Source organism: Solenopsis invicta, chromosome 12, assembly GCF_016802725.1.
Source record: "Solenopsis invicta isolate M01_SB chromosome 12, UNIL_Sinv_3.0, whole genome shotgun sequence".
NCBI lineage: Eukaryota > Metazoa > Arthropoda > Insecta > Hymenoptera > Formicidae > Solenopsis > Solenopsis invicta.
This window is the reverse complement of record NC_052675.1, coordinates 10,391,552-10,419,534: the sequence shown is the minus strand read 5'-3', so window position 1 is coordinate 10,419,534 and position 27,983 is coordinate 10,391,552. Positions and strand designations below refer to the sequence as shown.

The 27,983-nt window shown below is 43.2% G+C and overlaps 1 protein-coding gene across 1 annotated transcript; it reads left to right on the top strand.

Moving 5' to 3' along the window:
• Positions 1-32: 32 nt before the first annotated feature.
• On the top strand, positions 33-27,888 carry LOC105200220 (synaptic vesicle membrane protein VAT-1 homolog-like). The gene is made up of 7 exons (XM_026138012.2): positions 33-703; positions 16,419-16,548; positions 17,905-18,120; positions 22,339-22,487; positions 22,605-22,764; positions 23,028-23,454; positions 23,568-27,888. Exons 1-7 carry the CDS (start codon positions 405-407, stop codon positions 23,591-23,593), a joined length of 1,407 nt encoding a protein of 468 aa, XP_025993797.2. The 5' UTR covers positions 33-404; the 3' UTR covers positions 23,594-27,888.
• The last annotated feature ends 95 nt before the right edge of the window (positions 27,889-27,983 follow it).

Sequence of the window (27,983 nt, the reverse complement as noted above, 5' to 3'; positions counted from 1 at the left end):
AGAGAGAGAAGGAGAGCAGCTTTCTCGCACAGTGGCGCAGAATATCGCGCAGAACGACGGTGGCTTTCATGGAGCGCGTACGCGGTGGATTGTAAACGATATATCCGTGCGAAGCCAAGCGGACCACTCACACGGACGGGCACGCTTTCTCTCCCTCCTTTCTCTCTCTCTCTCTCTCTTTCTCTTTCTATCCCCCTCTCTCTCTCTTTCTCTCTCTCTCTTACTCTGTCCTTCGCTCCGTCTCCTCCGTCTGTCGCTTCGCGATCGCGGACGGTACGACGCACGCTCCCTTTCTTGACGTATCCCCGCCGCGGCCGCCGCCGCCGGAGATCCTCAGTCTCGCGGTAAAGGACGTCGCGCGAGCTTCAGAGTTACAGGGCGTCTGAGAAGAAGAGGACATAAAGATGGCAGAGGACAAGAACGAGACCAGCCCGAGCGCCGAGGGCGAGAAGCCGCCGCAGGAGACGGCAGCGGCGTCCCCGCCGGCCAAGGAAGAGCGCAAGGAAGACGACAAGAAGGTCGTCGAGGAGAATGGCGAGGGCGAGAAGCCGAAGGAGAACGGCGAGGAGAAGAGCACGCCGGAGCCCAAGGATATGCGAGCGATCGTGCTCAACGGTTTCGGCGGTCTGAAGAGCGTCAAGGCCCTGAAGAAGCCGGAGCCCACCCTCGGCGAGGGAGAGGTCCTTATACGCGTCAAAGCTTGGTGAGTGTTGGCTTGGTTTTTCTCTCTCTCTCTCTCTCTCTCTCTGCTTCTGTCTTTCTCTCTTGCTCTCACTCATTCTCTCTTTCTCTCTCTCTCTCTCTCTCTCTCTCTCTATATATATATATATATATATATTGCCCTTCCGCCCTTTCTTCGCTTCGAACGCGTCAGCCGAGGTTCTCTCTGGTCCATATTCCCTACGCCTGGTTCAGCCGCGCTGCACCAAGCCGTTAGATGGAACGCCGATAGAAGCCATATTTTCCCCATTAAACCGCTGGAGCGTCCCAAACTCGCGCAGTTTGACCAGCCTGCGAATAATAGCTACCTGCCCACCAACGGGCGAGTCATTGTCTACGATACACACATTGTTCATTTTCGATATCCGAAATTTCCGAGAGAATTCACCGATTCGGGCGATCGATAATCTCTTTGCCGTGCTCTCCGTCCGCCGAACGGAGAACACGGGTCGTGTTTTTCATCGGTCGTGTTTTCGTGAAAAATTCACCATTCTCGACCGAACGTAAAGAGATTCGAGAGCGGAAGGTCACGTTCGGAAGTTCGGAGAGCGAAATGCGCGCAGCGCCCATATGGACTTTCGTTAGGGACCTTTGTCACAAAAATACGCGGCAGGGTGCGGCACGGTTCGACTTTGGACGACCTCGGTGATGCACATCTCGTTGCATCGCGCAAAGACGAAGGATCGGTGAAGGATCAAAAGGCGCTAGATAACTTCCGTTCTTTTGTCACGAATGTCACTAACGTAAATTTACAATGTTGTTCGAACCATAGTCTCGCCTCGCTCGCGTAGGCTTTCCCACGATATATTACGGAAACTTTGGTGACTACGTTGTCATTAAACATGCGATATGCGGGTCGTAGTGGTAGCCAGCGACTAGGTAATTATGATCCTAATCGGCTAAACGAGTAAAAATGAGAAACGTAAATGCAGGAGGCTGTTTACGCCTCATTAGGTCAGTGCTATCGTACATGAAATTTTTATTAACAATCAACTCCGACTCGCTCGTTTTTCTTGTCGAAGTGCAACGTCGCCCTGATCGTCGCATTGATCGCGCGCTCTCTCTCTCTTTTTCGAGAGAGAGAGAGAGAGAAAGAGAGACGCTTTAAATTGCCGAAAAATACGCTTGATAGCGTGACACTTGACCGCTACACTCGTATCCGTTTAACGACAACACAAAGCACAGGGGGCGTGATAAAAAAACCCGCCCGAGTAACGATTTGTTAACGGCCGTGGAACACCGGGCCCCGCCGGCCGCCGGTTGCATTCTCGCATTAGAATTTATCGACGCATCCTCGTCTCCGAACGTCCCGTTCGCCACAGACGCACGCGACTGTCGACGATCGACGCTCGATCATCGATGGTCGATTAATCAATTTCCAAAACGCGGGCGTTGCCGCGCGTGAATTCATGAATCACGACGCCCTTCGAGCGGCTATTTATTACGCGCGAGGAGATACCGGCTTGATTTTTCAATTATAAAAAGAAAAATGCACACGTATCGTCTTTTTTTTTTTTAAGTGTATATGTGTGTGTGTCATATCCTGAAAGAGAGCCGGCTTTATCTCGCGCGGTCCAGGGACAGCCGCGACGACGATGGTGCACACGAGGGAGATGGCGAACGTCGGATTCGCCAAAGGCTGCGCGCGCGAGACCTTTTCACGCGTGAGTCACGTTTTATAAAAGCTATTGGGATTGATGAGAAAATAGCCCCCATAGAAAGATATCACACTGCCAATGCCGGCGAATAAATTTGTCTGCCCCGCTGCAGACGCGTTCGTTAAAGCTGCGTGGCAGCGAGCAGCACCCCCGTCGTCGCGCGCGACGCGACGGGACGGACGGCTAAATAAAGTGCCGTACAGTTTGTCGTTTCGATAAAATGCCGCTACATGCTGATATAACTCGTATCTCTCTCTCCTTTTTTCCCGACGTCACGCGACCGACCTTTCGAGAAACTCGAGCGCGAGATCCTCTTTTCTCGCGGAAACTAATAATCCTCTCGAAGACACAAATTCAACTCCAAGGAGTTTAAATTAAATTTAAGTTTAATTTATGTAACACGAGGGAGGGGAGCACTGGGGTGGGGGTGGAGAGAATTTACTGGCACTTTTGTTACGTGATTTAATTATGTGAACAATATTTACGACATGCGGAGTGCAATCTCGCGCCGCTGCTTCTTCCCCCTTTTTTTTTTTAAATTTATCTTTGCCGTTGCAGCCCAAGGCATTCTTCCATTTTAGCCGAGCGTGCGTTCAACGCGCCTCGCATGTGAGCGTGAACTCCATTTGGGCGTATACACGCGCCCTTTGTAGTGAAAGGGTTATTCGTCGCAGGAAATGTCGAATTTAAGATGTCGCGTTCGAAAGTGGTAGCAATATTGAAAGCGGGAATCGTTACCGGGACATTTAGATCAATATTTTTTTAATAACCGATTGTTTCGCTTTTTTTTTGTTTCGCCGTATAGAAGTTTTTACATGTATTATTTTAAAAATTTCCGATAAAAAATATTTTGCTCGGCGAAGGTAAATAAGTTTCTTGGAAGTTTGACGGAACTTAATTAAATGTCTGATTGTATCTTAAAATGATTAAGCATTAATCAAACTTTTGAAATCAGAATTTAAATTTCTACAAATGATTGATCTCGTGTTCTTTGCTCAAAAAAAAAAAAATGATTTTGCAAGTACGGCCACATTTTGTTAACTGCGAAAAATAAACTGTAGTAGATAAATGATCAACAAATATTGTAATGTCGCACATGTTTGATAATTAATCTAAATAACAGAGACGGAATTTATATGAATATCTGAACTGTTTGCGAAAGAAAATTTTTTTGTTATACAATTTGATTTTATAATTAGCAATGAGACCAAAATTTTCTAGACGTATAGCTAAAATGCTGCTGCTATAAATTCTATACGTGATAAACAACATTTAAGCAGATACAAAAAAATAGCGACAAATTTTTGTGACGTTATCCAGAAATCTATCTACATCAGTAAAATATTTTAAGTGTTTCTTTTAATATGAAGCTTTTATTACGAGCAATCGCGCTCGCGGATAATTTTCCGTATTCTACGTATCTCGTTCTTGATTACTCATGCTGAATCTATTCGCCGAAGGAAATGGGCGATTACTCCTGAATAAAACAGTTCTTCCGCTCGTGTCTACAATGAGACAGCATAAAGTCCAATGAACCACCTTATTTCATGTATAATAGATATCCTCGACGACGAAAGAAGGCGAGCTCTCGCGGGTCGACATTGTCCGGATGCTCCAGAAGTTTAAACGCAAGCGGTCCCGAGAACCCAATAACGCATTCTCGTTTGCACGCTTGTTACTTTTCCTAACAGAGCTAGGAAGACGCGAGAACATATATACTGTATGTATAAACGTTTGTGTGCATTTCGGTGCGCAGTTCAGCCGGTATTCCATAATCTCTTTTTACATTTCGCGAGTATACCTCTCTCTCCTTCCGTGGCGTCTCTCGGTAAGTAATTGGAAGCGACGGAGAAAAAAAGGCGTGCGCGCGATGAAAGGCGAGTGTTGGAAACGCCTTAAAGCACGTGAAGGGAAAGAGACGCGGGGGAGGGGCACGCAACGCGGATCGCGGTGGTGTATCACCATCCGTTGAATGGTATCCGTTCAAAGTTTCCCATAACGCGATATTAAGACCTCATTAGCATGATAAACTCGACGGGACAGATACAATGGCGCCTTTCATCGAGCAGTGCTTCCACGAAAAACGCGGGCGCGCTAGCTTTCGCCCGTATAAATTCCAAATACGCAGGGAATTACGTGCACGCGTTGGACGCGTATATCGCCGGTCTTTCGCGCGCTATTTGCGCATACGTAACATTATGCGAACCTATTATCCCGCGCAATCGTGCGTACCGATCGCGGTAAGGCGCAAGACAGTGTTAGCCGCGACTTTTAATTGCCACGAGAGGATTTCGAGTCTAGAGTCCTGAATCCTGGAATTAAATCCCGGATTACGGGTCATTGAATTCTTATAGGGACCTTAGACGATCAATAACACACTGAGGGGGGAAAAAATTGTTAATTAAATTGTTCTTAATTAAATTTCTTCAATCCAAGTATTTATGTATTTAAGTTAAATTAAATTCTTAAACTTCTTTATTCAAGCATTTCTATATTTAACTTAAATATATATAAATACTTGAATTGAAAAAATGTAATCAAGTTAAACTATTTAGTCAAGTCGATAATCAATTTTGTCAAGTTAACAATTTTTTTTTCTCAGTGCACTGATCAGTAATATTAAATCAATAATACTAAAAAAAAAAAAATTATTATAAAATCAACAATCGTATTCTCATATATAAGCAAGAGTATAAAATCTTGTACAAAGAAGTTGATAATCTTAAACAGACATAACAGCAAATTTCTTCATGTAAGTAAATTATGTCTGTTTAAGATTATCAAATAAGAAACAAATTTCTTCATGTAAGCAAGTTATGTTTGTTTAAGATTATTAAGCTCTTTCAAGAAGAATTTATACTCTTGCTTACATATGAGAATTTGATGGTTGATTTGACTAATTTTTCTCAGTGTGTGACAGTGTGCATCAATATTTTCACAATTTAAGATTATTTCTATAATTATCTACAGTTATCCATGTGATTATGTGATCGTGAAGCTATGCTGATAAAAAAACTGATGCGTCCTCTTTGCACAGTCAATATTTGTGTCAATATTTCTATCGTACAGCGATATCGCTGCTCTAGGATCACTGTCAATATTCTACAATATTGACACACAAATTCATCACTATTAACCATACACGATCAATAATATTGACAATATTATTTTGATCAGGACTCTATTAGTCTCCTTTTAATTTCGTTGGAATATCGAGCACTCATCTAGATTTTTGAATCCTCAGGAGCTTCGATTCTTATCGTTTCGACGATAAGAACCTTAACTCCTCAAATTTCCTCTGCGACTTAATCCGAGAAGCGTTACGATATAATGTCACTCGCGGAGTAATCGCAAAGTGCATAAGTGCCCGTTGCAGCTGTCGACGTCAAGTCCAGTTCTGAAGTGAATGCGCTTTTATGAGCATCGTTGGTAATCCGTTCGACGATCATGACGATGACATTCGAGAAGTCTCGGAATTATTATCCCCCGTAATAATGTTACGCCCTTTCAACGACTACTTTTCGTGTTCTCAGATTTACTGGGGCATGATTAAATTAAGGATAAATCAATGCGTGACTTTCGGCTGTACGAGCGATTACGTCGATTTCTGTGCGCACGCATTTACGTTGACATCCGCGTGCGTGCCACGGGGCGGGGGTGGAAGGGAAGAAGGGTGGAAGCGAGGTAGAGGGTGTAGGAAATACGGGTGTGGTTCGATCAATACGGACATCCCATAGATCTATCGGTGCGTGCGTACCGTCAGGGTGAATCACACTGAAAATTATTGCTTGAAACATAGGTCGTTTCACTACACGCGGATCGAGAAAAATGTTTTGCCCGAAACTTTAAAATAAACTGCGTGTCTATTATCGTTTTTATCTCAACGCGGCGACACAACACGATTAATCAGTTTCTGTTTTTCGATTTCTTTGCGCGCGTTTGAAACGCCGCGCCGCCCGATACCAATTGCGAATAAACGCACAAAAGAAATTAGTTAAATCAAATTAACAATCATATTTTCATGTACGATAACGATATTTTCAGCGAGAAAATAAGACAAATCTGAAAAAGAAGTTTCTTCCTGCGTGTTTCCAAACCAGTTTAAACAACTGAATTTATCAATTGTTTTATAAACAAAAACAAAATTGAGTTTTATGAAAATAAATATATCTAAAACAGTTGTTCAAAATAAAGCACTGTTTTTTAGAATGAAGGAGGTATGGTTACTGCATACATAAGCAAGAGAATAAAGTCTTTTTTTGAATTTGATAATTAAGGTTATACATGTGTGTCATATTTCAAAAAATGTTACCAAAAATATAAAAATATCATAGATTGTTCGTGTATTGTGTTTGAGTGTGTAAAATTTGAGTACAATTTTTTTATTAATTTAAAAGTTATTTTATTTGTTTACTCTTGATTCTTATGTAAAATCGCGTTTTGTAGTAAATACTTATTCGTAAATTTGATAAGAAAATAGCAATATTAGAATTAAATCAAAATTTCTACAGATACTAATAAAATTAATAAATATTTGTTTAAAAATTTACTTAGATTTTCTTACTCGTTTAAAAGTTATTTATTTAAAACTGCAATAAAATATGGTTATTTTTGCTGCAAAAATCGTTATAAACCAAATTTTGTGTCGTTGATTAGGAAAAAAAAAGAATAAACCTAAACATTCAGTTTTTAAATTTCGATAATTTTTAGCTTGGATTGCACAGATAAAACATCCTTAAATAGACATAACTTGCTTACATGAAGAAATTTGTTTCTTCATATTAACAAGATATGTTTGTTTAATATTATCAAATTCTTTCACGAAGATTTCACACTCTTACTTATATGTAAAAAAAGTTGACTTGATAATGATTTTTTTTCCTATGAAGAGACGAGTGAGACGTCTGCGTATTTCACATCGATTGGGAGGGTGTCACAGACATCGTTGTGGATTCGTTCGATCTTCGCGTTTCTCTGTGCGCGCCGCGCGCAATTCCTCCCGCGTCTCTCCGTATACCTAACGATCGCGCTCCGCTCGCGTATTTGCAACGTGGCAGCGTATTCGAGCGATTTCGCGGAGCAAACGGGACAACAAAGGGTCGCGTATCGCGCTGCATTGCGTACACGCACATTCGATAGAGCAAATCTTAAAATATGCAAACGGCCGCCGCCGCCGCCGCCGAGCGGCGCGCATACGTCCGCAACGGAATTTTTAGTCGCGCGCTTATGATTCACGTGGATGACATATCGTTGGCGTAGCAGAGCGGAGCAGCCGATCTGCTAATCGCTACGGTCCGGGTTATCGTCTAGATTACTAAGTATTTTCCGTTCCTTACCAGTCAATAAGCGTAATCAACGCGATGCGTCATCTCGGGCGTCCGTCCGTGCGAATCACCGATAGATTTCGCCGATCGCGCTGCATCACCGCGCCGGATCGGATTCGACGTTTTCTTTTGTATCGCGTACAAAGAACGGTTATTTTTATCCGCGGCCTTTTACGCGATTCGCATATATCGAATCGGAAGAAGCGAGGAGTGTCGATTAACGACGCCTCGCGATGGAAATTATACGCGATGCTTATCGAATTGCGAGCGCGAGATTTCACGTGACTCTAGATTATCGGGGATTGATGGTCGAGTCGATAGGAATTATTTACACCGCTCGCGAGGAATATTACACGAGGCGGCTTTGCGCGGCGGTCGCGAGAAAGAAGCTTGACACTCGTGTCAACGTCACTGCCACGCTCGTGAGTCACAAAAACGATATGACGATACGCGCGCGCGTGTTTCGATCCACAGCTGTTGTCTTGTACCGTTCGATTCTCTTTTTTTTTTGTATCTAGTGCGTGGCTACTGGCTGCCAGGAAACTTTAGTCGTACAATACAACATACGTTTCTAATCTGATTCGCGCGTTATAATTATTAACGACATTATCGTTTCGCAGACGTATCGCGGCATACCGCGTGTCGAGATAGCTCGTTATATTTTCGTTCCGAAAGTGCTTAGCATAATGCCGAGGGTCTATATAAATTGTACGCCGCGTTATTAAGAACGTAGCTGGATGAGATTAGATCCTTCGCGTAGCGGATCACACTTTATCCTCGCATGCGTAACTAATCCGTGCTTTAACCTCTCCGCGTCTCGGAGCTTCTCCGGCGTTACTTTTCTCTCACCGTTACATCCGCCTGATTGCGATCCGTTTCGCGCGAGTCACCGTCTACACAGAGAGTAATCTGTCGCGGCTTTACTTGCAACATCGATAGACCGTCACTCGTCGTAGGAAAAGTGCAGCAGCCCCTTTTCCCCCCCTCTCTCTCTTTCTCCCTCTCTTTCTTACACACACACACACACACACACACACACACACACACACACACACACACACACACACCAAAGACGATATAAAAAAAAAACAACAAAGCGAAAATTCTATATCGGTATCCCCTCGGTAGACCGTCCTCCCCCGTTTGCAAACACAATTGATAACTTCGACCTGCGGGGTCATCTGTCGCGCGTGTGTACAATAATTGGTACCGCGCATTTTTCTCCGAGCAGAAAGTGCGCTCGCACTTCCCATGTTTTTCCGCTCCCTTAAAGCGATGCTGAAATTGTCTGTGTTATCGACAAAAATACCACTTTGTTTTGCTTTTACAGAATTCAAATACACGCATGCTAATGTACACGGCTTTAGTTCATTTTTTGCCAAAAACAGGAAAACTTTTAAAATTACGGATTTTTTTTTTTTACTTTTTACTTTAATATGGTGACCCCCTAAAATCGTCAATTCACAGACACATTTACTTCGTGGAAACGTTATGCAGGTTGCACAGTAAAAAATAAAATGCTAATTTAACACTTTTGTATGTCCCAGAAAGTTCACTCTAAATAAGTTAAAATAACTCGAAAGTTAAGTTAAAATAACTTAAAATAAGAGTTATTTTAACTTAACTTTTAAAAAAATTTAGAGTAGACTTTCTGGGACATTTTATTTTTTACTGTGTATTTGCGTGAAATAGAGGCAGAGTCAGGTGTAGAATGAATGAATAAATAATATTAAATCGTTAGAATTAAGTCGGGAGATCCAATTTAAGAGAATAGAATGTTTGACAAAGCGTGTATACACATATGTACGTGAGACCTCGATGTAGCAGTAGACAAGGGTCTGTGTAGATGTTTCTTAAATCGTACGTAAATCGTACGTCTACAGTTGATCGTTAAAACTGACGCCTTCAACGTCGCCTCAAATCGCCGCGGAAACTCAACTCTCCCAGCCGCGTCTCTTCCCGAAGGGAAGCTGACCGTCGCAATCCTATGTGCGGCCGTTGCCGTCGAGATGCCGGCGACGAAATTCCACGGCCGATCCTCTCGACGTTCTCGACGCACAGTTTGACGATATCTTCTTCCCTCTTTCTCTCCCTCTCTCTCCTCTTTCTCTCTCTCTCTCTCTCGCGCGCGCGGTGATGCAACGATAAATAGTTCAGCCCGGCGAGCGTGGCCCGTATCGTATTGTATTAACTCGCTGGTATCTCGATCGACGCTGACTCCATCCTCGCGAGCTGACTCTTTGTACGCTCGCCCGTAATCGCGCGCGTCCACGAGAAAGATCGTCACTCGCTCGTCTTATCCACGACGTGGACTCGCGCGATTATTTACGAGTTTCCTGCGGCGTCCCTCCTGGTTTGCCGCCCGTCTCTCCCACGTGGGAGATTTAGGTTAATGAAATCAGAACCCGGCTTATCTCGAATAACGAAGTAGCCGGCGCAGGAGAGAGAGATATCGACGTCGTCGCCCGCTCGCTCGACCGCTTATCCCGCGACTTTGCGAGGTAAATCGCGAGGCGACCGAGCGCGCGTAATATTCCGTCCGCTATTTATAACCCTTCCGTTCCCTGCATAATTCATACGCGTTTCGTGTCAATTCGCGCGTGCCGGCCCTTCGTCTAGCCTAAATTGAATTTAATTTGCTCTCTTTTTCCTTTTTTCTTTCGCGCAGCGCCTCTCTCTCTCTCTCTCTCTCTCTCGAGGTGCGAGATACGACAACTTGAAAAACTTCACGCACCTATTCTCGAGATAAGGTAAACGACGTCATCGACGTCGATATCAGCGTAAATGACCGCGGTGCGCGAGCTATCACGTATATCGTACAAACTGTTGTGTGTCCCCGTACTTTTCCGACACGTAGAAAATACCGCAGCTGCGGCGGCGGCTTCGGGTTCGGGTGCACTTTCACTCGTCGGCTCCGCGCGATCGCAGTCACGCAAGATTCGTGCATTTGATTTCGCCGTACGATTATGTAGTCACCCCTCCCTCTCTCTCTCTCTCTCTCTTTCTCTCTCCTCTGTAGGCGCCTCGGTGTCTTCCACGACGATCGATTGACGTGTATATCCGCGTAAAACGCACGTTCCGCACGAGAGCGAGAGACGGGTCAAAGGGCGACGGTCTACCTTTTCTATTTAAAACGTCCGCAGGGTGTTTCCGATCAACGGCACTTCTCTTTAACGATACCGTGTTTGGGACGTGTCTGGAAATAATTAACTAGTCAGCTGTCAAAACCGCTGGCAACAGCCTTTGTATTCGACGACACGAGACTGGATTCGCTAACTCGAATCTCTTCCTGCTCTTCGTACATACGGTCGCGGCGCGGCGGTCGGTCGGTCGGTCGATCGGAGACACCCTGTATACCGTGCGTGTCTTTGCGCGCCGACTTTGTGCGGCTTTGTGTGACCCTGGGGTGCGTTGCATGTCGCTGTCCGGTCCGGTCCGTTCAATTGCCTCTTGCCAAGAATGGAGAAAATTATTCCCCTCAATTCGACGCAATTTAGAGGAATTAAGCGATCGCGAGCCGCGAGAGCCGCACTTCTTCGGCCCGTGACTCCTTCTCCTTGTCTCCTGACCCTCCTCCCGTTTTTGAGGGGCCTGCACCTCAAAAAGAGCGAATCATGGTTACTCTGGTTCCCACGGCGAAGCCTCCTCAGGTAAAAATCGCCGGCTACCAAGGAGGGAACAGAGGGCCGCATTACTCGACAAATATAATATTTTCTCTCTCGGTTCGATTCAGTTTGGTTCCGTTATAAAAACTAATTCGGTTTATCGCGTATCACTTTGATATTACCTACAGTAATATTCGGCCGGTTTCCTGTACACGGCCGAACAACTCCGGACCGATATAGCATGGAATTAAATTAGCAAATTCCAAGAGATTAAATAGCCGTTAATATTGTACGCTTTATTACATGTAACCGATCGCTTTCCTTAATTATCGCTCATTGCCGCATTATTCGTTAATTATCCGCTGCGGCGGATATTATTAGCACGATGGAATACTCCGAAAGGGTTAATGGCGGTACGCAGAATTTCTGCTGGCGGCCGGAACGGATCGTTTTTCTCCCGGCAGGCCGACCGGCACGGATGCGGCGCGGCGCTCCGGCGCGCCGGAAGGACCGGAAACGACTCTAAGTACGACAAATTGTGAAAGTAATGGACGGTAATATACTGTCTTACAAGGTGAATGAAAGCGTCTCGCGTTGGTGCGCGATCGGCCCTAAATCACGCGCGTTATCTACAGTTAACTGCGACGACAGCTCGACGCGTTGCGACCAGAATTTCATTACGCTACATCAGGCTCCGCAACTCGCAGCCACCACCATCGCCACCGCCGTCACTATCGTCGTCGTCGTCGTCGTCGTCGTCGTCGTCGTCGTCGTCGTCGTCACCGTCGCTCTGCCGCTGTTGTTTTATCTTTGTGGGATGGAATTTGTTTTCGTCCGCAGTTGCGTCCGCGCTTTATTACGTTTAACTGTCGCATTTGCGCTCAACGAGTTTGTATTAGCGACTGATAGAACGATGGGTGGTCGTGGCGAATGATTGAAAGCTCGAATCGAACGTTCGACGAGCTTATTATGTACGGCTCGAAATATTGGCGTTCCACCGTGGAAATTCTACTTAAAAGCTTTGTGTAAAAACGTCAATATACGTGATAGGCTGTCACATATTTTATATCATATTATGTATGTACAGGGTGTCCCGAAATTCGCGAGTCAAAGTACTGTAGCAAGGAAGTTGTTGAAAAATTAAGTAAAATTATTTGTAAATTTTTATTTCAAGCAGTAGTTTTGTTTTTAGATATATAGTATCTATAAAGAAAATTCTTTATTTTAGGTTGGTCTTTAGATTTAATTATTTTTTCAATATACAATTTTATTCTTTTTATTTAACACTGTTGCGGGAAATTCTTTCCTCTTTCTCTAATTAGCGTTCTAATATTGTACTAGTATCATATTAATGAGCAAATTTTTACGGAAATAATCGATAAATTTTACGCATAGTTTGTTTTGTGTTTTGTTAATTATAGTTTTTACTAAAATTATTCAGATTAAATCCATTTTTATTCTTTGTTTTAAACCGATTTTCGATTTAAAACAATGATTTGTTTGAATATCGAACCAGTATCGAACTTTTTTTAGAAACTATTAGAAAACTAAAAAGTATCTCATGTATTGCTCAAGAAAATTTTGTAATGCGCAAACTTCTGACAATCAACAAATGATTTGGAAATATAGGAAGTGTAGGAACAAAGTCTTAAAATTTTTAAGTTTATCCTTTATTTTCTCTAATTGTAAGATCGAACAATGTCCATTTTCACCAATTGAAATTAACTTTGAGCTCGATTTAATTCACACTTTATCCTCTTCTAGTTCTAAAAATTAGAAAACAGATAAAGAGTAAATTAAGCTGAGATTAAAGTCAATCTACATTAGTGGAAATGGACTCAAGGCTTTTTATTTAGTGGCATTTAATTTGTTGAGAACTTTTTTTGCTAAAGTATCGCGTTGAAACAAAAGTTTATAACGACATTATATGTGATTGAATAAATCTACGAATATCTAAACAAATATCTTTGAATTTTACTTAAAGAATGCTATGCGAACTTTTGTTTCAATTAATATTTTTATTCGCAAATTTCGGAGCAGCCTGTAGGCGTCGCATAAAATTTAAAATAATTCTCCGATTCTTGCCCCATCGTTCCTTTCTCTTAAATTTCCAAGTTGCATGTCCGCCTAGACAATTATATACGCAGTTGTCGCGATCTGCATACTACAATTATGCGCATTGGACCGGACGGGCTGAAACCATATGTTGAAAGGCGCAACAGCCGTGGAAGGTGTTCCGCGCAACTTTATATCGCTGCATTTTACTGCAGTGGGACTCGGTACATTAATCGCGACGACGCGACCCTCGCCGCTGAGCCACCGGGGTAGTTTTTACGGCCATTTAAAATTGCTAATTTTAGAAACGTCGAAATTTTCCACCACGCCCCGCAACTGCGCGCGGGAATAAGTCCGTCGCGACAGCGCGCGAATACTCTCGTCGCGTCTCGCGGCGGACGGGACTTAATAGAATCGGCTTAATCCAATGCGGCGTTTCGGATTGGCGTTCGCGGGACACCCGCGCGTACCTGTCAATAAGCCGCGGAATAAAATCATTGTGCTGTACTTCGACTCGTTTCGCTTCAATTCGTCCTTCGGCGCGTGGAGAGCGTCCGCACGGCTATCCGGCGCAGCCCCGGCAAATGGTGCGTAAGTCGCGCGTGTTCTCACGCATTATGTCCTCATCCCTTCCTCCCGTCGTTCATCCTCTGCCCGTCACGTTATTGGACACGCGGATAAATGCGCGCTTTTCGATCCATTGCGATTTATTGCGTACCGATACATTAGGTATAATCCCCCCCGTTACTTTTCGCGCTTGCGACGTGCGACTGCACGAGCTGCGCGCGTTTCGATGTCTCTTTCGATGTTTCCCGTTACTTTCGAATCCGTCGTGACAAAACGATTTAATCGTGCATCGTCAGATGACGAGAGAGAGAGAGAGAGAGTTCTCCCGTGAAATTCGGAAAGGGACGAGATGTATCGGTGCGGTCGGTCGCCGCTGTTTACGTGGCGAAATTCTCTTCTTCACGGCCGCTATCGTTCTCGGCCGCAAACTTCCTTCGTTATGTTATCGATAAAACGCGCCGCGTGCTGTATCGTGCTGCACAGGCACCAGCTGCAACGCGTCTATATAGCACGGTAAACCTGGGAGGCTGAAACTATACCTCACTCGACACGCCGCGAATGATTCATTCGTCCGTCAACAGAAATATCGCCAGTTTCTCCTGTGTTTTTCTTTACCTTATTTTATATAGATGCAACAGATGTACCCGCGGCGCATACACGCGCGATGGGAAAAAGGTACGAAGGAAGAAGGAAGGTTGTTTAGCGAGATAGAAAAAATTGATATGTGTACGCGATAAGCGCCCGCGTGGGCATTTCCGATACGTTCGCCAACCTTGGACGAGATTTCATCGGAGTACGAGCAATGATTCATCACGCGGTGCACGGTGCTCGGTGCTCCAGGAAATTACGTGGTGTATCGCGTAAATTGATAACAATTTACGACACATATCTCGCGAGAGGCGCCATCGAAAACGGAGTACTCTTGTACCCTCGAGCTGACCGCAACTACCTCTTTGTACGGATAAAACAAACCGAACGGAAAAAAATGTTCGTTATACTTACATCGATGGTATACTTGCAAAACGTCGTATGTATAAAATCGGTAACTTTACAGGAGCAACGAGAAACTGTTTTGAAGTCACATTGCGATACATTTAAATTTTCTTTACTACGTACTGTATTTCATTTTATTTCGTTATTTTATTTAGATAACTCCGGTATATACGATCGAAAGTTTAATTTATCAAGTATTATTTATTATGTTTAAGGAAAATGAATTATACTAATAACAAATTTGTACTATTATAAAGGAAAAAAAATTAGAAATACGAAATATTTATTTTCTTATATTTGGAGAAAAAAAAACTTCCAAAAAAACCTTGGCATTTTTGCTGTATATCTAAAGTGGTGAAATTTATGGCCACTCGTGTACATGACAATCAAATTGGACAAAGAATACAAGAGCTGAGCACTCGTATTTTCGTGTACTCCATCCTTTATTATCTCTCTGTACTTGTGTATCATAAAATAACCAATAAACCTTTTACACTTTCTACAGAGAGAAAGAGAGAGAGAGAGAAAGCAATCATTTTACGTAAATTGTAATACATCGCTGCACCACTCGTAACATTGACAAATTGATTCAACTCACAACAGTTTTGTTAATATTAAGAACAAAAGAACTAAAATTACAACGCCATAATATAACACGAAGACATGTAACAGTGGTTGCTAGCGAGTTATCTCCCCAACTTTTATTTGTTCTAATAACTTTTGCGGCGTAAATACTGGAGTTATCTTAGATGATCGATAATTTTCCTCCGTTACCGTTTGGTCAAGCAATTTAGATTTTCTGATGGCGTGCAGACCGCGGAATTACACGCGAGTTGCCTCTTATCAGACGATTATTTCGCCGAAATGTCGAACTTTTTGCCGAGAGCGCCGATGGTAAATATTTCTCTATGTCGATGAATAACGTCGTCGCGACGCCGGCCGTGGTCGCGTTGCGTGCGACGCCAGCCATCGGTCTAGGCAACGCGGCGCCTTCGTCTTTCGTACCCTCCCTGTCAGTCGTGTCGTTAGGCACCGGCGAAGGTAACTATGTTAGGTGTGTTTTACGCGAGGAGCCGCGAGGCGAGTGTTGCCATGCGAAGCGGTTTCTATTTCAGCCCCCTTCGGTACTTGAAGCGCAAGCACGATATCTTCCGTGCGATATAAGCATGTAGAATTTTACGATTTCAAACCCTCTTAGGAGGATGCGAAATCCTTCCGCTTTCCGCTGAAAACGGGTACACCTGCCTGTCCCGCGGGATTGAGGTTGGGACGAAATCCTTGCCTGCACGCAACAGCGACATAGTATAATTTTCGAAGAATAGCATCGTTCGTCGCGTCACTTTAATAACATTGACTATGGCTATCGCGTTAATAGTAGCGAATGATAGTAGGGATAAAATTCAAAAGAATTAACTTAATTAGTTACAATTATTTTTGATGATTTATCTCGAAGTAAGATTCAATACTTGATGAAAAATGTCTTTCGTTTGTTGCAGTGGATTGAGCTTCCAGGATCTGATGGCCAGGCAGGGCGCGATCGACTCGCCCCCGAAGACGCCGTTCATCATGGGCTCGGAGTGCGCAGGCGACATCGAGCAAGTCGGCGAGGGGGTCGAGAATTTCAAAGTGAGCACAAACACGAAACTTTTAATGAATCTGATTACGAGTGCGCAAACTTAAATTGTAAACAAGTTTGCTTCTTTAAGTTCTGCGCGCGTGTGTGTGTGTGTGTGTGTGTGTGTGTGTTCGGAATTTCATTGCGTGATAAAAATAAAGCGCGATCTCGGGAGGAAGGAGGTCTGTATCGCTCCCTTTCCCCGTTCACTTCTAGTCCGAGGAAGATTAATGGCTGCGTCGTAAATAGCGTCGAATGTTATTGGTAATATCGAAATGCGCGCGAGCGGAAATATAGATTCTTGGCCTGCTGGACGGAAGTACGCGTAACTGAATTACAAGACGCAATCTCTCGCCTTTATATCAGGCGCAGTAAAATGGCTAGAGGCTAGTAACGCCGTGCTAATTCGATTCGATCGTACAGCGGCTGCCGTGCCGCTTTTCGAAATAGTCTACCAAATAGTCCTGTATCGATTTTTGGCATTGACGTCACACATATTCGGCTCGCAACGTTGAATTATTTTGAAAGCACTCGAAACGCGAATTCCCTCCGTAAATAAAACGAGAGGCTACTTTCCCCCCGCGGTCGTTTCGCTTATTAAACGTCTTTGCGTCAGGGAGAAAAAAAAAAGAACGCAGAAATATCCCATATCCCTGACGTGATAAAGCGCCAGGAGGCTGTATTAATGCTTCGTAAATAACGTCGAATATCATCCGAGGCGGCATGCTGCCGCTGACGCGTTGTTCGCGTTCTACGGGAAGGGATCGAGCTGACTTGAAGCTTACGGAATTCTTCGCGGCGCGTTTTTCGCCGGCCGACGGGCGCCGTCGTATGGTGAAACTTGTGCGCTCACAGGGTGGTCTATTTTTGCGACTCGCGAAAGTCTTTTCGGGGTCAGAAGGAGGCGAGCGAGTGAGCGAGCCTCTCGAAGCGCCTAGATTCAGACGTCGTAGCGCGGACTGCCTTACTAGGGAGAAAAGAGAAAGCACGTTGCGCTTTCTTCAAGCACACGGAGTCGGAAGCTTGCTCCTGCTTATCAAGATGCTTTACAGCGGAAAGCCTAATTCAATAAGGCGGGCTCGCCCCCTCTTCGAGAAGGGCGCAAAGTGTGAAATCGACGAACCTTCCTCATCTGGTAAATGTGTGAGGAATTTTACGCGCGATATAATCCTGAAAATATCGTGTATCTATACAGAAATAAGGGTACATTGACGAATTGATCTTTAAGAGATCCCATTTTTTTTTATCTTCAACGCGTACCTCGGGCATTTGCGTCTCGAATCGAAAGCGATCTAGATATAAGTGCGATATAAACTCTCTATACATTGATATCAAGTAATTTCTTTTTTTTTTTTTTTGTTTAACAGGTGGGTGACAGGGTAGTCGCTCTTCCCGATCACAAAGCGTGGGCTGAGCTGGTCGCCGTGCCAGCGACGTCCGTTTTTCCGCTGCCGTCCGGGATGAGCTACCTCGACGCGGCCGCCATCACCATGAATTACACCGTAGCTTACATCGTGCTCTTCGAGCTGGCCCATCTCACGCCCGGCAAGAGCCTGCTGCTCCACAGCGCCGGCGGTGGTGTGGTAAGTCCCCTTCTCGACGAGAGAATTCATCTTTTATATATTTGTAATTCTCCAGTGGGAGATCGCTCGCTCCCGCCCCGCCTCGCTCCCCCTCTTCCTCCAAAATACGAGGAGGAAAAGATGATGAATTGAACTTTTTAATTACACCTCGCTCGCGCTATTCTTTACCGCGATTCGAAGGACTCGACGTACCACGATGTGCTTCTTCGCGGATGTATCGTAATTGTTATGTTCGATTATACGCGCGCGATGGAGTGTTTCTCCTCTCTCTCTCTCTCTTCTTTTTTATTAATCGTTTCTCTTCCTCCGTCGTTACGAATGCCTCGGGGCATATCAATGTTGAAGATAGTGTCGTTACGCTCGATCGCGCGCAATATATTGGATTTTTAATCTCCCTTCCCCCCGCACAGCCGTAATCATTATCATAAGTGATTCCGCTCGTTTGGGTTGCCGAGAGATTTTATAATTATTACGTTCAAACGCATGATGGCTCGAACGTTTTAACAACACGCGACGTGTAAAAGCCGTTCCTTTACCTGTACTGAATGCACGACGTTATTATTATCCTCGCACGTGTGTGAATTAATATTCTATTGTGCGCGGTGATTGTATTAAGTTTCTTGGCACAACGCTCGGCACGATAATTTTGAATTTAGCAGCGGTTCATCGTTATAAGCGACAGAATGTAAACGGATGAAAGCGCCTTCAGGCGCGCAAAAATGCTCACAGCCGACAGTAAACGCTCCGCGAAGGGGCGCTTTCGTGAGTTTAGACAGCTTTATCGTGGTATCACGTGTATAAGCGAGTTAATGTCTCGCGCAAAGATGTTCCGCTCGTAAACGCGCGCGGCCGGGACGTCGCGCGGCGTCTTCGACGAGACGTGTATACGTTACTCCGGGACGCAGTGCAAATCCGATAAGTAGCGGTGTTATGACCGCGGCATCTAAATAGCTAAAGAAGCAGCGAGCGTCATTAACATTATTGCTTATATACTAGAATCGTTTTACGAGAGGCAGGCACACATGTCCGCGCGCGAGAGACACGCGGCGCACTTAACGACGGTTGTTCCTTAAATTCATTACGCTACATTTTAGCAACGAAGATAATGGGGCTTCGACAGGCGGACGTCAATTTATCGTAAGGGATATTGCCGAGGAGTGGTATCCAAACAAGATTTTATGCGATAAATATTTGCGCGCTTCCTACTCGGTCGAGAGTACAAAAATAAAGCCTCCCTCGCGGGATATATTCACTCGCGAGTTACCGAAATAAAATTTGCCGTGCTTCGTTTACTCACCCGTGGAGATCGGTTTAAATCCTTACGTCTACGACTTTAGAACGACGGAAGAGACTTTAAACACCTCGCGGGGTGCGAATGAAATGTAAAATTTCACGAGAGCAAACGCAGTAGTTGGACGGTAGTCGTCGCGCGCGCACGAGCCGACGACAGCAGCCGCAGAGGGGTTTCGGGAAGGTTAAAGTACCAAGGGGTATTTCCGGGTTCTTTGGCCACGCGGGGTGGTCTCTCTCTCTCTCTCTCTTCTCGTCTGAGCGACGAACGAGGAGGAGCGGAAGAAGGAGATAAGAAGGAGAAGAAGGTAGAACCGCGTCGGGATCAATACGGCTCAACAGGTTACACCCGAGGCCAACGGCAAACCACCCCCGCTAACCGCCACCCGTCTGTCCTCTGCGACCCCCCCGACGGTTGAGACGCGAAAGGCGAAATCTACCGGGGGATGCCGGTGCGCGAATCGTACGGGGTGTGAGGGTTGCCAGGCAACCTCTCGCTCTCTCATCGACCACCGTCATGGACCGCACCCGTCTGAGACCATACCACCACCGCCACCGCCGCCGCTACCATCACCATCAACGGCACGTTACTACCACGTGGCGCGGCTTTAAGCCGCTTTCACACCATCTCGGCACAGCGCCTGCCCCACGTGTACGCCCGACAACTTGATCGCTACAACGGTTCTCTCTTTTCCCTTTCTCCCTTCTCGTATCGTGCGGTTAACGATGTTTTATACAAGGGCTTAATTACAGCCGACTTCCGCAGCGACCGATACTCCGCTTCGAGTGCTTCATGAAAATGTTTTCGAAACCAAATGAACGAGAAATGCGCTTAAAGAAGCCCCTTGCGTCGTTGTAACGCACGATTTGTGTTCTTCATGTTGCTACAATATGCATTAACAAGTTAAATAATTACCATCGAGTATTTAGCGACTTTATTGTAGCATTTGCTTATTTTGCGTACAACGAGTCGAGAATGTTTTACGTTTCGAATTCAGAGTTAATATTTAATTGCGACAAGTCTCGGTTCATTTCTTTTTTTTTTTTTTTTTTTACCACACTGTTCGTAAAATGGAGAAAGATGATATAGAAGACGCGTAGACAATGTATTTAGCCGAGAAATGTTGCTCCGAGCACAGCTACTGGATTATTTTGCTGGACGAAAGGGATGGTCGACGAGCTTTTCCTCGTCTCGCCAGTTTCAGCGGAAGAGGACGAGGAATCAATTAAACGACGATTAAGGTCGTTCCTGAAATCGATCCGGCCGTTCTCTCAAGCTATAAATAGCCATCGAGTGGCGATCATCGGCCGTTCTCATGAAACGAGCGCATGGCAAACGCGATACTCGATTGTGTGTGTGTCACTGTCTCTCTCAACCGAGGGACACAAGTACTCGGAAAGTCTTTTCGAATACCGGGACAAGTACTCATTGTCAGACGTTGTTCATAGAAGAAGGACGACCGAGCGGAAGAGATATGACGCGATCCGTCTGAGAGACTCGCGAAAGAGAGAAGAAAAGTCCCCTCCGACGTGATCAGAAAGCGGTGTATTTTTCACGAACCGGGAGAGTGTGGCCTCTCCTGGGGCTTTTCTACCAGAGTACGTGATCAGCTTTTCTCGCGGTTAATACGCGAGAAATCGCGACGCCACGCGCCGCAGAGTGCCCGCTTTTCATACGGCCGCGTTTTTCTCGAAACCCATTGTCGTCGTTGAGTATGAATTATCGCTCCTACGTATGTACACGCGGCTCTGCTCTCATCCTCCTTGACGCAACGAGCGAGGGTGCGGGGAGAGGAGAGACACGAACGAGGAGCGATGGGCGACATTGTTCTTCGAGTTCGCGGATCGGTTAATATTAATTAAGTCATTGTCCCTACACGCAAGAAGAAGGCTTTTCCGCTCTTTGCGGCTTGTGAAGCGTCGCCGATGAAGATGTAACTTTGTTACAAAACATTTCACGGACATCTCGCGCGTCTCATACATTATTACATTGTATAAATGTGTTTAGATGATAATGACGACTCTGATGAACATTTTTCTCATTATTTTTATACGAATTGGAACATTTTTCAACAATACTCTGAAAGTCTATATCTTCTCTTAGAATTTTTCATACCTGTGAATTCTGAAGTATTCTAAGATTTCTCATCCCATAATTAAAAAAAAATAATAATTTCAACTTTTTTAAATTTTACAACATTTCGTCAGAAATTATAGAACAAAAAATCTTGGAAATTTTAGGATATTTCATAATTAATATAAATGATAAATTCTGAGAAAATTTTCACCGGGAGAAACGACGGAGATCTTTGAGAAGGCGGAATATAATTATTGAAAAGTTGAAATATGCTTTTTGTGATTATTTAAGAATTCTAAATGGCCTTTATCTCTTCTCTCTCTCTCTCTCTTTCTTTGTCTCTTTCTCCCCCTTTCAGCTCGTTCCTTTTTTTTCTCATTTATACTCTTCTTCGAGCCCGGAGCGCTCTGGCTCGGCATCGGTTCGGTCGCCGGGTATCGAATTCTCGACAAGGGGCGGAGAGAAATGGAAAGCAGCGAGCGCGATTCTCGGAAATAATGTATGCCGCTTCTGTTGAAAATCTTGAGCGGCTGTGCACGCGGCCCCGTTCTTTTTTTCTCCTCTCTTAATCCCGTCTCATCCTTTCTCAAGGCGTAGCGTTACGAGTAGCGGCCTCGATGTTAGCCGCCCTACCAATTCGGCGCGTAACTGGATTTTCTCGGCAAAAAGTAGCGTGCCTTGCGAAAAGGGTGGCTAAAGAGTAAAAAGTGGCGATGAAATATATGTTCTTGCGTATTTTTTTAATAAACCGCGCATCCGTGAAAAGAGGAAAAAAAAATAAAAAGCACGCGCTTTGACTCTCGTTGATTTCGACTGTATCGATGAAAAATATTGTTTTCCATCCGATTTAGGGTCAAGCGGTGGTACAGCTTGCGAGAACCGTGAAGGATGTAACCATCTTCGGTGTGTGCAGCAAATCTAAGTGCGAGACTCTCAAAAATGCCGGAACTATCGACCATCTGCTGGAACGCGGCGCGGACTACAGCACCGAAATCAGAAAGTATGTAGACGATGGTCGCACGTAATAAATATTCTTCGTTTTCTTCCCATTAAGAGAATATAATTGATATCAAGAGAGAATTCTGTACATTTTTCATACGTGTCTCCACTTGTTTAGAATTTCTCCGGAAGGCGTAGACATCGTCTTGGATTGTCTATGCGGCGAAGAATGTAACAAGGGCTACGCCCTTTTGAAGCCAATGGGCAAATATATCCTTTATGGATCCAGCAATGTCGTCACCGGGGAAACTAAGAGCTTCTTTTCTGCAGCGCGATCAGTACGTACAATTCAGCATTAAAGATTAATTCAATTTTTAATTCATATTTATGTTGATCGAACAAAAACATTTTGTGTTCTAACACAGTATTTTTTGCTTCACTTAAAGTATTTAATGTCTCACCATAAGATTTTTCAAGTTTCAATATTGTTTTACGAATTGCATTGAATAATTTCTCTGAATATTTTTTTAAGGTAATTTCTTTTTTCTCATGATTATATTTCCGTCATCTTCTCACACATGTTTTGTTATTGGTTGTTTAGTGGTGGCAAGTCGATAAAGTATCGCCCATAAAGCTGTTCGACGACAATAAGACATTGTCCGGATTGAATCTGCGCCACTTGTTGTACCAGCAAGGTAGTCACGCATTCGTACGACGGGCGGTGAATCAAGTGTACTCACTGTGGAGCGAGGGCAAGATCAAGCCGGTGATAGATTCAACATGGGCGCTGGAGGATGTGCCCGAGGCCATGCAAAAAATGCACGATCGCAAGAACATCGGTAAGATCGTGTTGGATCCGAGTCTGGAACCGAAGCCCAAACCAGCTACGCCAGCTAAGGGCAAAGCGAAAGACAAGAAGGCCGCGAATCAGGAGGAGAAAAAGGCATCTAGCGTAGAATCCGAGGAAGGGGAGAAGAAGAAGGAGCCCGAGTTGACAAACGGTACCTCAGAAGACAAATCTGATAGCGGTAAGAACACAGAATGTGGAAAATTTCTAAACAATCACAGTGATGCTCCGTTATTTCGTACGGGCCTCTCGAGAATCGAATGTCTAAAGACTCGCTTGTATTTTCTGTTTCAGATTCGAAAGAGAAGGAATCTAGCTGAATTAGCGATAGTAACTAATCCTGTAAGAACAAAGAAATGATACCCATAAACATCAAGGAAATTCCAGGAAAGTACTATTGCTGATCCATCGCTGTTATCCGAGAGAACGATAAATTTGAGCAAACGAATGATATAGCGTAGAATTTACATGCAGATGATTTACAATGAGAGAACTGTAATATTGTATGATCGGACGAAGAAAGGGTAATCTCTTTCTTCGAACTGTTACCTGTGAAACATAGAATTCAAAATTTCAATTTAACGAGTAATTGATCGCTTGCACTGTAAGCTATACACTGTTTTTTTTTTTACGGCGAAACAGCTGTCCTTTTTGTCATCTGCATGTATTTGTTCTACTCACATTTACGCCGAGATTAAGAATTGAGCGAGTGAAGGAGAATCAACCAGCATATTGCATAAGAATGAGAGAATCAACCAAATAGAAATAACAATCTTGATGCGGTCCACAGTAGTTTACAGAATATAAGAACGTTATGTTTATTTTTTCACACCGACCAAATGGTTAATTTTGCAAGGAGTTAAGTAAACAACTGTTGGATACCAAATAGTTATTAGGCAGCTTGGTTCGTTTTATTCGTTTATATATCGTCATCGTTTTAGGAAATGGTAACAACCTTTCCGTACTTATCAAACAATTATGAAAACATATAATAGAAATATAAGCGGTTTAACAATTGTATGTTGTCCAACAGCTATCTACTTGGCTCTGTCTATTTGTATCGAGTACTATCGCTGCTATTATGATATATACTAACAATCTCTTACATTAATATAATATTACCTCTATTTGTAATTTAATGGGATAAAATAACATATTGCGCTAGAGTTTCCGTGGAGAAGAGCTAAACGCGGGGCTGCATTACTTTCGTATGTAAATTTTATGTATTAAAGATGTTTTTACGCCACCTTATTATTCATCGTGATGCTTTTGTCACGATGAAATATCCTTTTAAATTTTAACGATATAGTCATGAAAGTCAAGAATAATATTTAGCATTACATATTATGGGGCATTTCGCTGGAATTTAGACACTCTTTTTTCATACTCTTTCATACTTTGTAGTTTTTATGTAAAATCAATTGTAAACTTCAAGATTTTCCTACGCTAAAATGGAAAAGTAAAAAAAAAGGTTAAAGTGTCTAAATGTAACTGCCTGAAAACTTATTGCAATCGGTATTTTTCTATAATCAGGATTCTATCTTTCTTCAAATCACTGATATGTACTGATCTCTGCAACGATATATCAACGAGATGTTTCGAATTAAGTTTTTTGGAAATTCAACGTAATGCAAAATTATTTGATGAGGATAAATGCATTCGTTGATGTTTATTACGTGCTAAAACATTTGGATAACGATCAGATTTTAATACCTAATCTGAATGTAAGAACTAACTGATGTATAACATGAATTAATTAAGCGAAAATGTAATTAGACTGATTAATTATGGCTTGAAATTGTAAAAGCCTAATAGAGACATTGCTCGGCACAGAAGTGCTTTGAGAATTATCTTAGCGAAATGTTGGCGTATTATTATTTCTACGTGAAAGAGAGAAACTTTTGAATCGGTTTCAAGGATAGGAACACTGAGCGTACGTGCTCGTACAATACGCATGTCTCGTCGTTTTTATTCGAATATACGGATCGACAATGTATTTTAAAGACTCCGAGTAACTTTTTATCGTTTAAATGAAATTTTATAAACATTTTAATAACGTTGCATCAACATATGTACATGAAGAGTAATTTAAAGAATTAGCATCTTAGAAGTATATCGCTTTTCTTTTTTCTTTCTACAAAGGAACGACAGTTTAAAAGTGGAACAGTTTAAAAGTATGCAAAGGCCTCATTTTTTTTATTATCGCATACTTGCATGAATGCAGTTGTGTCGCTTGAACGCCGAACGCGTGACTGCAGTTCCGATAAGTTACGTGAAAATCCGCATTGCGGACTTTCCCTCGACTTTCGAATTTTCGAGTTATATTTTAGCGGTCGGCCGCGATATATTTATGCGATGTATCGTGGGCCGTTCTGCGCGAGTAAACAGTAAAAGGACGCGTGATCTGTTGAGCGAGGTTTCGTACTAATATAAACGAAAGATTAAAAATCCTCGCGAGTTTCGAGGAGGTAGAGAACAAAAGGAAGGAAGAAGAAAAAAAAGAAGATCTCGAGGGCGTGTCCTCGACGGAACGCGGCTCGGTGAAGGAGCTGGCCGATGCAGAACAAAGTGTGCATATCTCTCCGGAACGTTGGAACAATTTTGATGTAGCCGATTTCGTTAGGATTTGATACTAGCTCTGTATACCGATATCTATATTATACAAATCACTATGCGAGATGAAAAAAGAGTTACGCGGTCGAGGGGAAAGGTATGTGTATCGACGATATCCCGCACGCTAGTCCCGAGCCCGTCTCGGGAGAGGCGCGCGTATAAGCGCCAAGAATTAACTGCCGTATCGAATCTCTCGGTCCAAGGATACATAATACTAATCCTTACTCGAGAAAACGTATCAGTCTGAAAAAGAAAAAGACAAAAAAAAGTGTGGGGAAAAAACTGCGAAAAACATGGTAAATGTGGCTGCATATTTTGAGACATCTTTTAAACACGTAACGATAACACACGATAAATTCCACACGAGACGAACACGAGTACACACGAGTACACGCTCACACACGGAATTACGATGACACTACACATCATACTGTATATTTTATTGTAAGGCTTTAAATGTTTCATGAAATAACTCTATTATATTATAATATATCTATATATTTGTATCGATCGTTTCCTCCTGCCCTGATTACTTTTTTTTTTACTTAGGTCCGAAACGTCAGGATAAGAATCCGGGATCTGTGCAGGTGTTACACGTGGGATTGGATGCGAGGGTTTTTGAATTTGAAGCGTATAGATCGATTGGCGTGAGGGAATGTCATTTCGGGATAATTAGTAACGTTAATCAAACAGCCAAGTTTTTTACACGCAACTGCCGCTAAGAAATCGCGTTTCCAGAAATGTTTTTGCGCTCTCTTGGTTGAAGGACGACCTCGTGAATATATTGCATTCAATATATTTTCTGTATAGCTAGTAGTATGGCTCTTTTGTACTCTCGGTTATTTCTCCCTCGACGAAAGAGAGACGAGATATTTCATGTATACTTTGCGTAATTAACTGCCTTTGACGAGAAACCGCGAATAAGGCCGAGCTCATTACGTTGATTTATATTGATTATTAGCATATTTAATCACTGTTTTCTGGAAATGCTTACTTAAAGCGAACTTAAAAGCGGATTAATAAATCATGCATTCCTTTGATATTACAACGTGTTTTATAACTGCGAAACATTTAATGTAATTTTGAAAAAGCGTTTTAATTAGGAACATAAATCTACGTCAACTATGTTAGTGGGTATGTTTTTATCAACCGAATTTTTAGATTTTTTATGGAGCTACTAAATTTACTGTGTTATTCTGTATGACGTGCACGTTCACATTTAAATCGTTCGACTAAGTCACTTTTATAGTAAATTTTACAATCCGACTGAATTAAAAGTTTTTTAAACTGTGGGATAATCTGCGCAAATCCGCTCCGAAATGCATTTGATAGTTTTAAGAATTAAAAATCATTTTGTACTATTGTCGCAAGAATCGTCAAGTGATATAATTCATCATTCGCTCGTTTACGCTAGAATAAATCTTTAAGCCAATTGCGTATACATTATAAATCATCGTCGAGAATGACGAAAAGAAATTATTCGCAGTTGCCGCAGAAAAAGTGGGTATGCGGCGGGAATCAGTTTCCAAGCTTCAATAACAATTTTCAGCCGTTGGAAGAATGGTTTCATTCTCGTCTCAAGGCTACGACCATTCCGTTTAGCGCGATAGACAAAAGCTAGAGAAAAAGAAAGCGAAAGAGAGAGAGAGAGAGAAAGCGAAAGAGAGAGAGAGAGAGAGAAAGGAAGTTGAGAATGTTGTGCGTCTTATTAGTTATGCGAAACCGCATCGTTGGAGAGCAGGACCTACAATTTCGCGAACGTGATACATGATTATGATTGTGTAAAATTGTAAAATTTGTCGAGGGGTCCGGGTGAAAGCGACGCTCTTTTTTCGGCTGTGAGACTCTTGGGTCGCGGACCGCAGCATTCGCCGAAGATACTCACGAAAGAAGGAAAGGATATCTTCGCCCGCTCCCCGCCAAGCTTGATATATAGATTGTATTTTTGGCTTATTACTGTAAGACTGACTATGTTGCTATATTAAAAAGATTGCTTCAAAAACAGACCAATGGAATTTGATGGTTCCCCTTCTTCCTACATATCTCAATATGACTGCGATCCTTTTCAAATATGAATTAGTTCTATCATTCCTGAAA